Source organism: Cervus elaphus, chromosome 3 (assembly GCF_910594005.1).
Source record: "Cervus elaphus chromosome 3, mCerEla1.1, whole genome shotgun sequence".
NCBI lineage: Eukaryota > Metazoa > Chordata > Mammalia > Artiodactyla > Cervidae > Cervus > Cervus elaphus.
The window spans coordinates 53,527,235-53,540,597 of NC_057817.1; the positions used below are offsets into that span (position 1 = coordinate 53,527,235).

Here is a 13,363-nt window from a genome sequence, read left to right on the forward strand (position 1 = left end):
CATGAGGAGTGAAGAAGTTGAGGCAGCTCTTTGGGCCCAGTTCAGGGTGTTCCGAGTACCCCCAGCAGGGAGAAAGGTTCCATCCTTCCCGGGAGCAGGGCTCACACCTTTCTTGTTCCACCCTTCAGCTCCTCTATCAATCGAATCAAGTCTGCGGGACTCCGAATGACTTTGACCTGTACGTTGTTCTGAAACTCTGAGATGGAGGAATAGGAATAGATCATAAATTAATTCTACTTTGACTTCCTAAGAAGAGGAGTTGAGGAAGCCAAGGAAGGACATGGCCCTTGGCCCCAGGAACTACCTGTCTGGTCTGAGACAGCAGCCAACACACCCCTCCCAAGAGCACTTAGGGGCCTAAGGGGGCCTCATAGGTGAGAGAGAGAAGGATGGGAACAGGCTGCCGAGTGCCCTGCTCGTCCACGTGCCACCGAGGCCTCCCTGGCAATCAGCCTGGCTTTTAGGTCCACAGAAGAGATTCTGGGGCCAAGGGCTTCTCCTCCCTGAATCCTGTTCTCCCCACAAATACAAACCCCTTTTTGTCTGCTCAGTTCCAGGGATTGTACTGTAAACTAGATTCATTCTCATTTAATCCTGTAACAGCCCTCTCACGTAGGGGTTATCGCCCACATGTTATGGGTGAGGAAATCGGGCTTAAGTGAAATTATCCAGGACTATAGAGTCAGGCAAGCAGTGGAACCACTGTGTTCTGCCATCCTCCTAGAGAAGCACTGCTGTCTCTAAAAAGGAATCTGCTGCTGGCCCGGCTGCCCAGCCTCCCTCCTAGTGTCTAGGTCTATCCCCATGCCATGCTTGCCAACCTGAAAACACACGCATGCAGACAGGAGACATGGAGCGTTCACTCACCGTCGGGAGAGGTTGGCGGTGGGTCTGTGGCTTCAAGGTTTGGTTCCTGCTCCTGATGGGGAGAAAAGGGCAGAGTCAAGTACGCAGGCTTCTGCATGCCAACCACACTCTTAAGGCACTGCCTCTGGGTATGTCCTTGCATCCCTAGGTAAAAAGAGGTCATCTCATAATGAACCTCAGCTTGAGTGGCCCTCTGACCCGAAGCCCAGGTTCAGCCTCCTCAGAGAAGTGGCCAGGAAGCTGGCTCTCACCTCGGCCTGGGTCTCCCTCTCTGAGGGCTGTTCCTCTGGCTCGTGAAGCATCTTCCAGAAATCTGATTCCTTACTGTTCTCCTTGGCTGGGCTTGCACCTAGAATACAGAAAACAAGGAGGAACCTGAAAGGAGAGGTAGGGTATGTTTCCCTCTTCTATTGTAAGGTGTTAGGGCCTGTAGTGCTCCTTCCCCCACCCCAGAAGTCAGGGCTGTGGGGCTGCTGAGGACCACACATCCCCGGGTGCCCAGGCAGTAACACTGAGGAAGAAGTGGAGGCGTGTGTCACGGGACAGGACTCAGGACCTACCTGCTGTCCTTGGTGGCACCAGCCCGGGCTTGGCCTCACTCCATGCTGCAGGGGCCGGGTCTGGCCGGCCCTCTACGGCCCTGTCTCCGCGCTGCTTTGAGTCTACCGGGAGACAGCGCGTCAGCAGGACAGGGACGGAGTCTCAGCTCTTTGATACCCGATCTTCCGCCTGTCCCTCCCTTCGTGTCTCCTTCCTCCCTTCCTCTTAATCACTCACCAGCTTGCCTCTGGATGTAGGCCATGTACTCCTCAGGCTGCAGGGCGGGGTGGCAGAGAATGGCCTGGGGAGCAGCGCTGGGTGGGGGCCGGAGGAGTGGGTGAGGGCAGAGCCGAGGAGTTCGGATGGTCAGCACGTAAGAACAGGACAAGGGCTCGTCCACTCGGTCAATGTAGTCCCCAGAGATACCAGCGCCCTCGTCACAGAGGAACTGCCAGGACGGGAGGACAGATAGTGATCACCACCAACCATCACCGTCAGTCCTTAGCACAGCTGTCTGCTCCAAGGACTCACGGTCTGTCGAGTACGGGATCTGTGTGTTGTGTATATGGTGCTACAGATGCACCGTGATTGTTTCGTTGCTACGTTGGATCTGACTTTTTTGCAACCCTGTGGACTGTAGCCCGCCAGGCTCCTCTGTCCATGGGATTTCCCAGGCAAGAATACTAGAGTGGGTGGCCATTTCCTTCTGCAGGGGATCTTTCTGACCCAGGGATGGAACCCCCGTCTCCTGCACTGGCAGGCGGATTCTTTACCACTGAGCCAGCAGGGAAGCCCTTTACACGCATTAGCTCATTTAATTATCATGACAACCCAGTGAGGGAGGTCATAGTTATCTCAACTCTGTGGCTCAAGATACTGGGGTTTGATATAGTTGAGGGACTTGTTCAGGCTGACCAGCTGGTAAGTTGTAAAAATATGAATTGAACTTGGGCAACTTAACTGTAGGTAACCAGCTGATTCCTGTTTCATGTTCTTGCTTTATGTAAATACAGTATGTACATACTTACACACATTTGATATATGTTTTTAAGTGTATCTGAAATACGTATATTCTGTGTGTGTGCATGCATGTGTGTATGATTTAAAAACAGCTTCAAACAGTTCTAAGGTCTTTATATTAATCAGAAAGAGAGTAAAGACATCAATTAATGTTAGCCTTTGCTAAGTTAGGATTCACCATTGTAATTTCTGGGGCTTCCCTGGTGGCTCAGCAGTAAAGGATCCGCCTGCCAATGCAAGAGATGTGGGTTCGATCCCTGGGTCAGGAAGATCCCCTGGGGAAGGAAATGGCAACCCACTCCAGTGTTCTTGCCTGGAAATTTCATGGACAGAGGAGCCTGGCAGGACTCCGTGCGGTGGCAAAGAGTCGGACATGACTGAGCACGCACACACACTCTGTGATTTCTAAAGTGACCATTACAAGTAGACGAGAGGTCCCACTTCTGAGTGGCAGGACAAGGAGCTCTGCAGGTCCACCCCTACTGAAAGTCCATAACTGGCAAACACTTTTTTTTGGGGGGCATTTAAAATCCCTGGAAATTTTGCTAAGGACATACAACAAATTAAGAAACATCTATTTAAGAAAATCCACTAAATCTTGAATAGTGGAAGTTTGCAATACTTGGGCCATGACCCTCCTTCTTTTCCCCCAACCCTGACTTCACATCTCAGACAGATGCTCCACTCCAGATGAGTAAGGTCCAAAAAAATGGGGCTTCTATCCCCTCAGCATCCAGTGAAGGGATATGGTATGTCACCAGAGGGGCAGGCCACCAATATTCCTCAATCCTCTCTAGTTACAAGTTGCAGAGAATAAATTCCTGCTGAATATGGTCAAGAGACTGAGGACTCCCTTCCTCCACTCAGCCCCACTCACAGGACAGTGGCTGCACCTCAGGTGCAGAAGGACAGGATTACTGGGCCTTGATCACCCTCACCACAGATCACCTAAAGGGCAGAGGTTTCACAACAGAGATGAGAACCGAGAGGACCAGAGGCTATCACCCCTACCCAGGTCTCTGCTCATAAAACAGGAGTGTCACTGACAGAACTGGGTCAGTGTCTCTGACATCAGCTCCAGAGCAGGGGCTTAGAGATTCTGCCGGGGGGGAGAGGCAATCCATTAGAACAGAAAGCTCCAAAGCTCCTTCCAAATGAACTGACTTCTTGTAAAACAGTATGAGGAAGTTTAAGCCTAAGGGCACTTTCCAAAAAATGAAAAAAATTGGTGGTAAGCACTAAAGAAGAAGCTGGTATCATCAAAAACAACCCTGGTACAGAAGCCCAAATTTAACTGGATCAGATTATGGGGCATCTTATGCCCCACATGTCAAAAATTACAGAGCAATTGGCTAGCACTTAATGAGTATGAACAGCTGGGTATGCTACCAGCAGAGGCAGACAGATTGAGACGGCCACAGGGGGCCGTGCTGACTCGCCAGCACCCACGGTGGCGGTGGGCATGCCCGCGGCTGTGCCCTCAGAGGGGTGACATCAGTGGCTTCACACGGCAGGAGGAGTAGGCCTCATTAAAACAGCCCAGCCAAGTCACGGAGGAAACAAGCAAATGACCACAACAAGTCTCATGGTGGAGGCCAAGAATCAATATCCAGACTTGCCCCAATATGTTACCTAAAATGTATTTTAGGTATATTTTAATATATTTTTGTTCACTTTTCAATAAAAAAATTATGAGATATGCAAAGAAACAAAGTGTGACCCATACACAGGAAAAAAGCAGGCAACAGAAAATGCCTGTGAGAGGATACAGATGTTAGATTTCAGAGAGAAACGTTTTGAAGTCACTATGATAAATCCAAAGAGCTAAAAATTTAAATCATGTAAAGTATGTTCTCCTATAATTAAAAAAGATACATGCACCCCCTATGTTCACAGCAACACTATTTACAAAAACCAAAACATGCAAACAACCTCAATGGCCACTGACAGACCACTGGATAAAGAACGTGTGGTGCGTGTACACTGGGCTCCTGCTCAGCTGCGAAAAAGAATGAACTAACGGCATCCGCAGCAACATGGATGGGCCTCTAGAGATTATCGTACTAAGTGAGGTAAGTCAGAGAAAGACAAATACCTTATTATGTCACTTACATCAATCTAAAGTATGATGCAAATGAACTTATCTATGAAACAGAAATTGACTCACAGACATAGAGAACGGACTTGTGATTGCCAAGGGGGAAAGGAGGTGAAGAAGAGAAAGACTGGAAGTTTGGGGTTAGCAGATGCGAAAGTGAAAGTTGATCAGTCATATCCGAGTCTTTGTGACCCCATGGACTATATAGCCTGCCTGGCTCCTCTGCCAATGGAATTCTCCAGCCAGAATACTGGAGTGGGTAGCCATTCCCTTCTCCAGGGGATCTTCCCAACTCAGGGATCAAACCCAGGTTTCCCACATTTCAGGTGGATTCTTTACTGTCTGAGCCACAAGGGAAGCCCAAGCAGATGCAAACTATTATATGTAGAATGGATAAATAAGGTCCTACTGTATAGCCCAGAGAACTATATTCAATATCCCATGATAAACCATAATGGAAAAGAATATGAAAAAGAATGTATATATATGTATAACTGAATCACTTTACTGTATAGCAGAAATTAATACATTGTAAATAAATTATATTTCAATAAAATACATTTTTTAAAAAACAGGGACAAAGTATGTTCTCTAACCACAGTGTAATATTAGAAATTAATAACAAAGAAATCTGGGGAATTCATAAATATGTAGAAATTAACACTCCTAAGTAACCAATGGCTCAAGGAAATAACAAGAAAATTAGAAAATACTGAGATGAATGAAAACACAATGAAGACATAATTTATCAAAACTTATGGATGCAGCTAAAGCAGTGCTTAGAAGAAAACTTTTACCTGTAAAGTATAAAGAAGAAGAAAGATATCAAATCCATCACCTGAACGTCCACTTTGAAACTAGAAAAGGAAGAGCAAACTAAACCCAAAGCAAGCAGAGGGAAAGAAAGAATACAGATTAGAAAAGAAATGAATGAAATAGAGAACAGAAAAATAATAGAGAAAATAAACTAAAAGTTAATTTTTGAAAAGATCAATAAAAGTGACAAAACTTTAGTTAGACTGATCAAGGAAAAAAGAGAAGACTCAAGTTGGTACAATTGAAAATGAAAGAAGGAACATTGCTACCAACCTTCCAGATGTAAAAGGGGCTGTAAAAGAATACCATGGTCACCTATGTGCCAATAAATCAGATAACTCAGATGAAATGGACAAATTTCTAGAAAGACACAAAATACAAAAACTGACTAAAGAAGAAAAAATCTGAATTAGACCAGTAACAATTAAAGAGGTTAAATTAGTACTTAAAAACAACTTCCCACACAGGGAAGCTTGGGTCAAATGGGTCTACTGATGAATTTTACCAAACATTTAAAACATAAAAATTCCAACTGGTCTCAAACTCGTCAGAAAAAATAGAAGAGGAGGGGCTTCCCTGGTGGCCCAGTGACTTGTACTTCCAACCAGGGGGCACAGGCTTGATCGCTGGTCAAGGAAACAGACCCCACATGCCGCAGTAAGAGTCTGCTTGCCACAACTAAACATCCTGCACGCTGCAACTAGAAGATCCTGCATGCCTGGCATAGACAGACAGACAAATAATGCCTTCCCTGGCGGCCCAGTGGTTAAGAACCCACCTGCCCGTGCAAGGACATGGGTTCAATTCCTGGTCCGGGAAGATTCCACACGCTGCAGGGCAGCTAAGCCCGTGTGCCACGACTCCTGCGACTGAGCTCGAGAGTTGATGCTGCAACGAGAGAAGTCCGGGCACCAAACTAGAGGGGGGCGCCTGCTCTTTACAACCAGAGAAAGTCCACGCACAGCAACAAAGACAGTGCAACCAAAAATAAATAATGTTTTAAAATAAATAAATATTAAAAAAAAAAACCAAAACACAAAAAACAGAAGAAGAGAAAACACTTCCCAACTCATTCTATGAGACCAGGGAATTCCCTAAACCAATGATGTTTCCATTTAAAAAATAAATTTAAAATGTAATATTATAAAAACAATAGCTAACTATTCTTTAACATCCACTATTTCAAAGGCAAAAAACAAAACAAAAAACCCCAAAACTACAAAACATTGCTGAAATAAATTAAAGATTTAAATGGAAAGATATCCAAGTTCACAGATTATAAGACTTAATATTGTGAAGATGGTAATACTCCCCAAATTGATCTTCAGATTTAACTGTAATCTCCATCAAAATTTCAGGTGCCTTCTTTGCAGAAGTTATGTTCCTAAAATTCACATGAAAATTTAAGGAACTCCACATAGCCAAAACAATCTTGAAGAATAGGATTGGATTTCAAATCGTACTTATGGATTTCAAAGCTTGCTACAAAGCTACAATATCAAGACACTGTGATACTAACGTAAGTATACAGACCAATGAAACAGAACTGAGTCCAGAAATTACCTTCACTATTATCCCCTTTCAGTAAGGTTACCACGATGATTCAATGGGAGTTGTCTTTTCAACAAATGATGCTAAGTCAAAAGGATATCTACAAGCAAAACAATGAAGTTTGACTCCTACTTCATACCATACATAAAAATTAACTCCCATTGGATCAAAGACCTAAAGGTAAAACTATAAAGCTCTCAGAAGGAAACATAAGTGTAAGTCTTCTTAGCCTTAAATGAGGCAATGATTTGTTAGGCACAATATCAAGAGCACAAGTAACAAAAGGAAAAAAATCCATCAAAATTAAAGGCCTCTGTGTCGTAAAGGACACCACCAAGAATGTGAAACGACAATCCACAGAATGGGAGAAAATATTTGCAAATCATATATCTGATAGGGAACTTGTATCTAGAACATACAAAGAAGTTTTACAACTCAATAATAAAACGACAATGCAATTTTCAAATGGGTGAAAGATCTGAATAGACATTTCTCTAAAGAAAAAAGACAAATTGCTAATACGCCCCTGAAAAGATGCTCCACATTGTTAACCATCAGGAAATGCAAATCAAAACTACAATGAGATGCCACCTCATAGTCGCTAGGAAGGCTACAGTCAAAAAGATGAAAAACAGGGTGTCACTGGTGGTCTAGTGGTTAAGAATCCACCTGCCAATGCAGAGGACACAGGTTCAGTCCCTGGTCTGGGAAGATCCCACATGCCGAGGAGCAACTAAGCCACAGCTACTGACCCAGCAATCTAGAACCCAAGAGCCACAATAACAGCCCATGTCCTATAACTACTGACCCAGCAATCTAGAACCCAAGAGCCACAATCATTGACCCACCTCCCGCAACTACTGAAGCCCGCCACAAGAGGAGACGCCTCAGTGAGGAGACCGCGTACTGCTACGATGACCCAGTGTGGTCAAAAATAAAACAAAATTCATTAATTAATTTTTAAAAAGATGAAAAAACAAGTGTTGATGAGGATGTGGAGAAATTCAAACTCTCACCCACCACTTGTGGGATTATATAATAAAACAATGGGACTGTTTCAGAAAAAGTCTGGCAATTAAACATAGAATTTAATGAAAGTCTGGCAATCTAAAAATATTAAAGTCTGGCAATTTAATATAGAATTACCATATGATCCAGCAATTCTATTCCTTGGTATATACCGAAAGAAAAAAAGCACACAAAAACCTGTTCACATATGTTAAAAGCACTGTTGTTCATAATAGCCAAAAAGTGCAAACAACCCAAGTGTTCACCAACTGATGAATGAATTGATAGAATGTGGAATGTTATTTGGCAATAAAATGTAAAGCGGTACGGGTACACGCTACACACAGGTGACTCTTGTTCACAGGATAAATGAAAGAAGCCAGATACAAAAGGTCACACATTATACACATCCCATCTACAGGGTGAAAGAGGAGAGGTGGTCTGGAGCGGTGGATGGGGTGGGGAGTGGAGGTGGAATAGAAAGTAGCTGCTCAGGGGCAGAGGATTTCTTCCAGGGCGATGACAATGGTCTACAACTGACTGTGCTGATGGCGGCACACCTCTGAATACATGAAAAAACCACTGAGATACACCCTGAATTGTGTGCTCGGTGACTGATATCTCCATAAATGTGTGATTTTAGAAAATAAAGAGAGCAAAACTTCCCACTGAGATGAGAGACAAGTGTCATCATTAAGATAAACCAAAAGCAAGGAAGGAGACAAAAAGTGGGACAAAGGAAAGCATAAAATAAAATGTTAGACACAAGTCCAAATATATACGCACACACATATATAAATGGCTAAAAATGTTTTAAATACAAGTACGTGCTATTTGGAGACACACTTAAAACATAAGAATATAGAAAATGCAAAAACAAAAGGATGAAAAAAATCAGTAAACATAACTCACTGAAAGCCATTACCGCTGTGTTATCACACCGGAGACTTAAAATAAAAAAATTACTAATATAGAGGTCAATTCATAATGTGAAAACATTCAATTTATGAGGGATAATAATTCAAATTGTCTGTAATTCTTTATCTTCCTTGTCTGTCGCTCCCAAAGAGACGAGGCATTTTTGTCTCGTGTTCTGTTGAAATATGTCTAGCAACTAGAACAGTTCCTGGCACATAGAAGCACTTAATAAACATTTGCTGAATCAATTGATATGTAGCCCCAAGATACAAAAAGCAACAGCTGACAGAATAATGACGAATAAATTGAAAGAATAATAAGTAAAAACAGACAAATCCATAATTATAGTGGGAGACAGATCAGTAAGGATACAAAAGATTTGAACAGCATGACCTAAAAGACATACAGAAAACATCCTGCCTCCCAGTAGAGGACATGTTCTTTTCAAACACAAAGAACCATTCATAGACACTGACATACACTGTACTGTACCCGTCTCACCAAATTTGAAAGGACTCAAATTTAATGGTATAACCATGAAAGTCTACGTAACTATGAGATATATCTATATATGTAAGATAATCAGGGAAACTTGAAATGATTGACTATTTGGTGATAAGAAATGATGGTTAATTTTTTTAGTGTGATATAGTACTGTGGTTGTATTTTTAAAAGAGCTCTAGTCTTTTAGGGATAACACAGAAATATTTAAGGATGAAATGAGATGATGCCTGCACTCTGCTTTCAAATAAGCTGGGAGTCAAAGTATAGTGCATGGAGGTGGCAAGGGGATAGATGAAACGAGACTAGCCATATTGGCTGAAGCCAGATGATACACAGGGAAGTCACTGGACAATTCTGTTTTTATGTTTCTCATTTTCTGTAACAGAAAGTTTTTACAGACAATCTTTAAATATATATCACCTGCACCCAGCAATTATACTTTCAAGATATAGTTACACGTACACATATGTATAATAGAATTATCTTCTGTAATGACAAAAAGTAGGAGGGAAATGAGTTTAAGCATACAGTGACGGTGACAAAATGATAGAACATTCATACGATGGAATATTATGGAAACATGAAAACAAAGAATAAAGTTCTAGATGTACTGCCCCTGAAAGATCGCTAAGAATTATTGTCAAGATGTATAAAAATAAGGTGGTACAAAGAATTTTTACATTGTATGTTTAAAAAAAAGGGGGAACAGGAAATAAAAATCTCTATTCACAACTGCTTTTAAACACACAAGAAAGGCTGGAAGGCTACAGAATGATACGAGCAGGGTTACTGGGTGCTGGGGAGGGCGTGATGGGAAATGAGCAGGTGGCAGCTAAGTTTGGGAGGGGAAACTTTTATCGCACACCTTTATACTTTCTGGGTTTTGAGTTATGGGAGAGTATTATCAATTTGAAAATTAGATTAAAAAACTTAAAATAGCCTCATAAAACTGTAACATATTTGGAGTAGTAACTGGAGAGAAATTTACAAGAGATGTAAAAGAGGAAAAGCTGGAAATGCGTTAAGTACTCAAGAAATTAGGGGGAGGAAAGCAAATTAATGCTGAAAAAAGTAGAAGGAAGGAAAAGAACGATTAGCCTGGAAATAAATACAATGGAAAACAAATATGATACAGAAGCTCAACGGAGCTGAAATTAGTTCTTGGAAAAGTCTAATAAAACTGACCAGCCTCCCGAGACTGACCAGTAACAAAACCTGTTGCTGCTGTTAGTCACTCAGTCATGTCCAACTCTTTGAGACCCTATGGACTGTTGCCTGCCAGGCTCCTCTGTCCATGGGATTCTGCCATTTCCGTTTCCAGGGGATCTTCCCCACCCAGGGACTGAATCTGCATCTCCTGCTTGGCAGCTGGATTCTTTACCACTGAGCCACTTGGGAAGCCCCATACTTCCTTTAGCATTTTTCAAACTCATTACGCTCCAGGGTTCTCCCTAAGTATGCATTCTGGTGTGATATACTCTAATAGCTGTTTTATGGACAAAGGATTTCCACATTCATACATTCGTAAGGTCTCTCCTCTGTGTGAATTCTCAGGTGTACTCCAAGAGCTGAATTTTGGGTAAAAGCCTTCCCACATTCACTACACTCACAGGGCTTCTCTCCTGTGTGAATTCTCTGGTGTGCACTAAGATGTGACTTCTGGGGAGCAGGTCTTCCGCCCCCCACTGCATTTTTAGGATTTTACACCTATGTGAATTCTCTGATGTACTCTGAGGACGGAATTACATGCAAAAGGAATAACCTGAAGAAAGGAACCTAATTACTGATGCTACAACAGTTAGAACTGGACATGGAACAACAGATTGGTTCTAAATAGAAAAAGGAGTATGTCAAGGCTGTATATTGTCACCCTGCTTATTTAACTTATATGCAGAGTACATCATGAGAAACGCTGGGCAGGATGAGGCACAAGCTGGAATCAAGATTGCCGGGAGAAATATCAATAACCTCAGATATGCAGATGACACCACCCTTATGGCAGAAAGTGAAGAGGAACTAAAGAGCCTCTTGGTGAAAGTGAAAGAGGAGAATGAAAAAGTTGGCTTAAAGCTCAACATTCAGAAAACTAAGATCATGGCATCCAGTCCCGTCACTTCATGGCAAATAGATGGGGAAACAGTGAAAACATTGGCTGACTTCATTTTGGGGGGCTCCAAAATCACTGCAGATGGTGACTGCAGCCATGAAATTAAAAGACACTTACTCCTTGGAAGGAAAGTTATGACCAACCTATACAGCATATTAAAAAGCAGAGACATTACTTTGCCAACAAAGGTCCATCTAATCAAGGCTATGGTTTTCCAGCAGTCATGTATGGATGTGAGAGTTGAACTATAAAGAAAGGTGAGTGCCGAAGAATTGATGCTTTTGAACTGTGGTGTTGGAGAAGATTCTTGAGAGTCCCTTGGACTGCAAGGAGATCCAACCAGTCCATCCTAAAGGAGATCAGCCCTGGGTGTTCATTGGAGGAACTGATGCTGAAGCTGAAACTCCAATAGTTTGGCCACCTGATGCAAAGAACTGACTTATTTGAAAAGACCCTGATGCTGGGAAAGATTGAGGGCAGGAGGAGAAGGGGGTGACAGAGGATGAGATGGTTGGATGGCATCACCAACTCAGTGGACAAGGGTTTGGGTGGACTCTGGGAGCTGGTGATGGACAGGGAGGCCTGGCATGCTGCGGTTCATGGGGTCGCAAAGAGTTGGACATGACTGAGCGACTGAGCGACTGAACTGAACTGAAGTGACAGAGATGAGAACAGAAGGAAATAGGCAACTTTATACCAAGAAATCGGAAAAATGAGACAAACTAGACAGATTCCTAGAAAATACACTAAAACTGACCCAAGTAGAAATAAAAAAACTTTGAATATTCCTAAAACTAGTAAAATAAATGAATCATAAGTAAAAATCTTCCTACAAAGAAAACCTAGACCAAGATGATTTTCCAGGTGAATTCAAGCAAACATGTAAGAATAAAAAATTACAGTCTTACACAATCTTCAGAATATAGTAAAAGTGAACATTTTTAAACTGATTTTTTGAAGCTAGCTTAACCTTGTCTAAAGCATGATAAGGACAGTACTGGAAGGAAAAACTAAGGTCAGTCTCTCTTAGGAGATATTTACAAGATCCTTAAAAACATCACAAACTGAGTCCAACAAGATAAAAAAAGGATACTCAAAGATAATACATGTGAACTTCCCTGGTGGTCCAGTGGTTGAGAATCCACCCACCAACACAGGGACAGGGGTTTGAGTCCTGGTCCGAGAAGATTCCACCTGCCCTGGGGCAACTGGGCCTGTGCTCCACGACTAGAGAGTCGCCCGACTCCTCGAAACTAGAGAAGAGCCAGCATGCAGCAACAAAGACCCAGTGCATCCAGAAATAAATAACTAATAGTATTTTTAAAAAGATATTTTTAAAACTAGATGCATCTCAGGAAAGCAAAATTGGTTTAACATTAGAAAATCGATAAATAACTTAATGTCAAATCACAGACACAGAGAACAAACTGGTGGTTATCAGTGGGGAGATGAAAGCGGCAGAGCGATATAGGGGCAGAGGATTAAGAGGTACAAACTATAACGTATAAAATAAACCACAAGGGTATACTGAACAACACAGGGAACAGAGCCAATATTTTATAATAACTATAAATGGAGTATAACCTTTAAAAATTGTGAATCATTATACTGTACACTGTAATTTACATAATTCATAATCAACTATACTTCAATTAAAAATTTTGGGGGGGTTTGGAGGGCGGCTTAAGAGGGAGGGGATATATACACATATATAGCTGATTCGCTCTGCTTCACAGCAGAAATTAACACTGTAAAGCAATTATATTCCAATTAATTTTTTAAAATTTTTAAAAAATTAGAGCAAAAAAAATATCTCTGAGTGTAGAAAAGAAGCTAACAATGGTTACCTTTCTATGGGGATAGAAACAGAGTGATGAGGGGAAAGTGTGTTAAGACTTTTCTCCGTACACTTTGTAAAGCATTTCTATATTAGA

At 42.1% G+C, this 13,363-nt stretch overlaps 1 protein-coding gene across 2 annotated transcripts in view; it reads right to left on the reverse strand.

The window, feature by feature from the left end:
- Positions 1-13,363, reverse strand: part of OS9 (OS9 endoplasmic reticulum lectin) — a 33,103-nt gene that overhangs the window by 3,207 nt on the left and 16,533 nt on the right. For both annotated transcript variants that reach the window (XM_043888742.1, XM_043888734.1), the window contains exons 6-10: positions 1,645-1,855; positions 1,428-1,529; positions 1,119-1,216; positions 868-919; positions 108-196 (exon numbers count right to left, since the gene is read on the reverse strand). In XM_043888742.1, the coding sequence (XP_043744677.1) occupies positions 108-196; positions 868-919; positions 1,119-1,216; positions 1,428-1,529; positions 1,645-1,855 (552 nt within the window). The remainder of the gene's footprint in view (positions 1-107; positions 197-867; positions 920-1,118; positions 1,217-1,427; positions 1,530-1,644; positions 1,856-13,363) is intronic.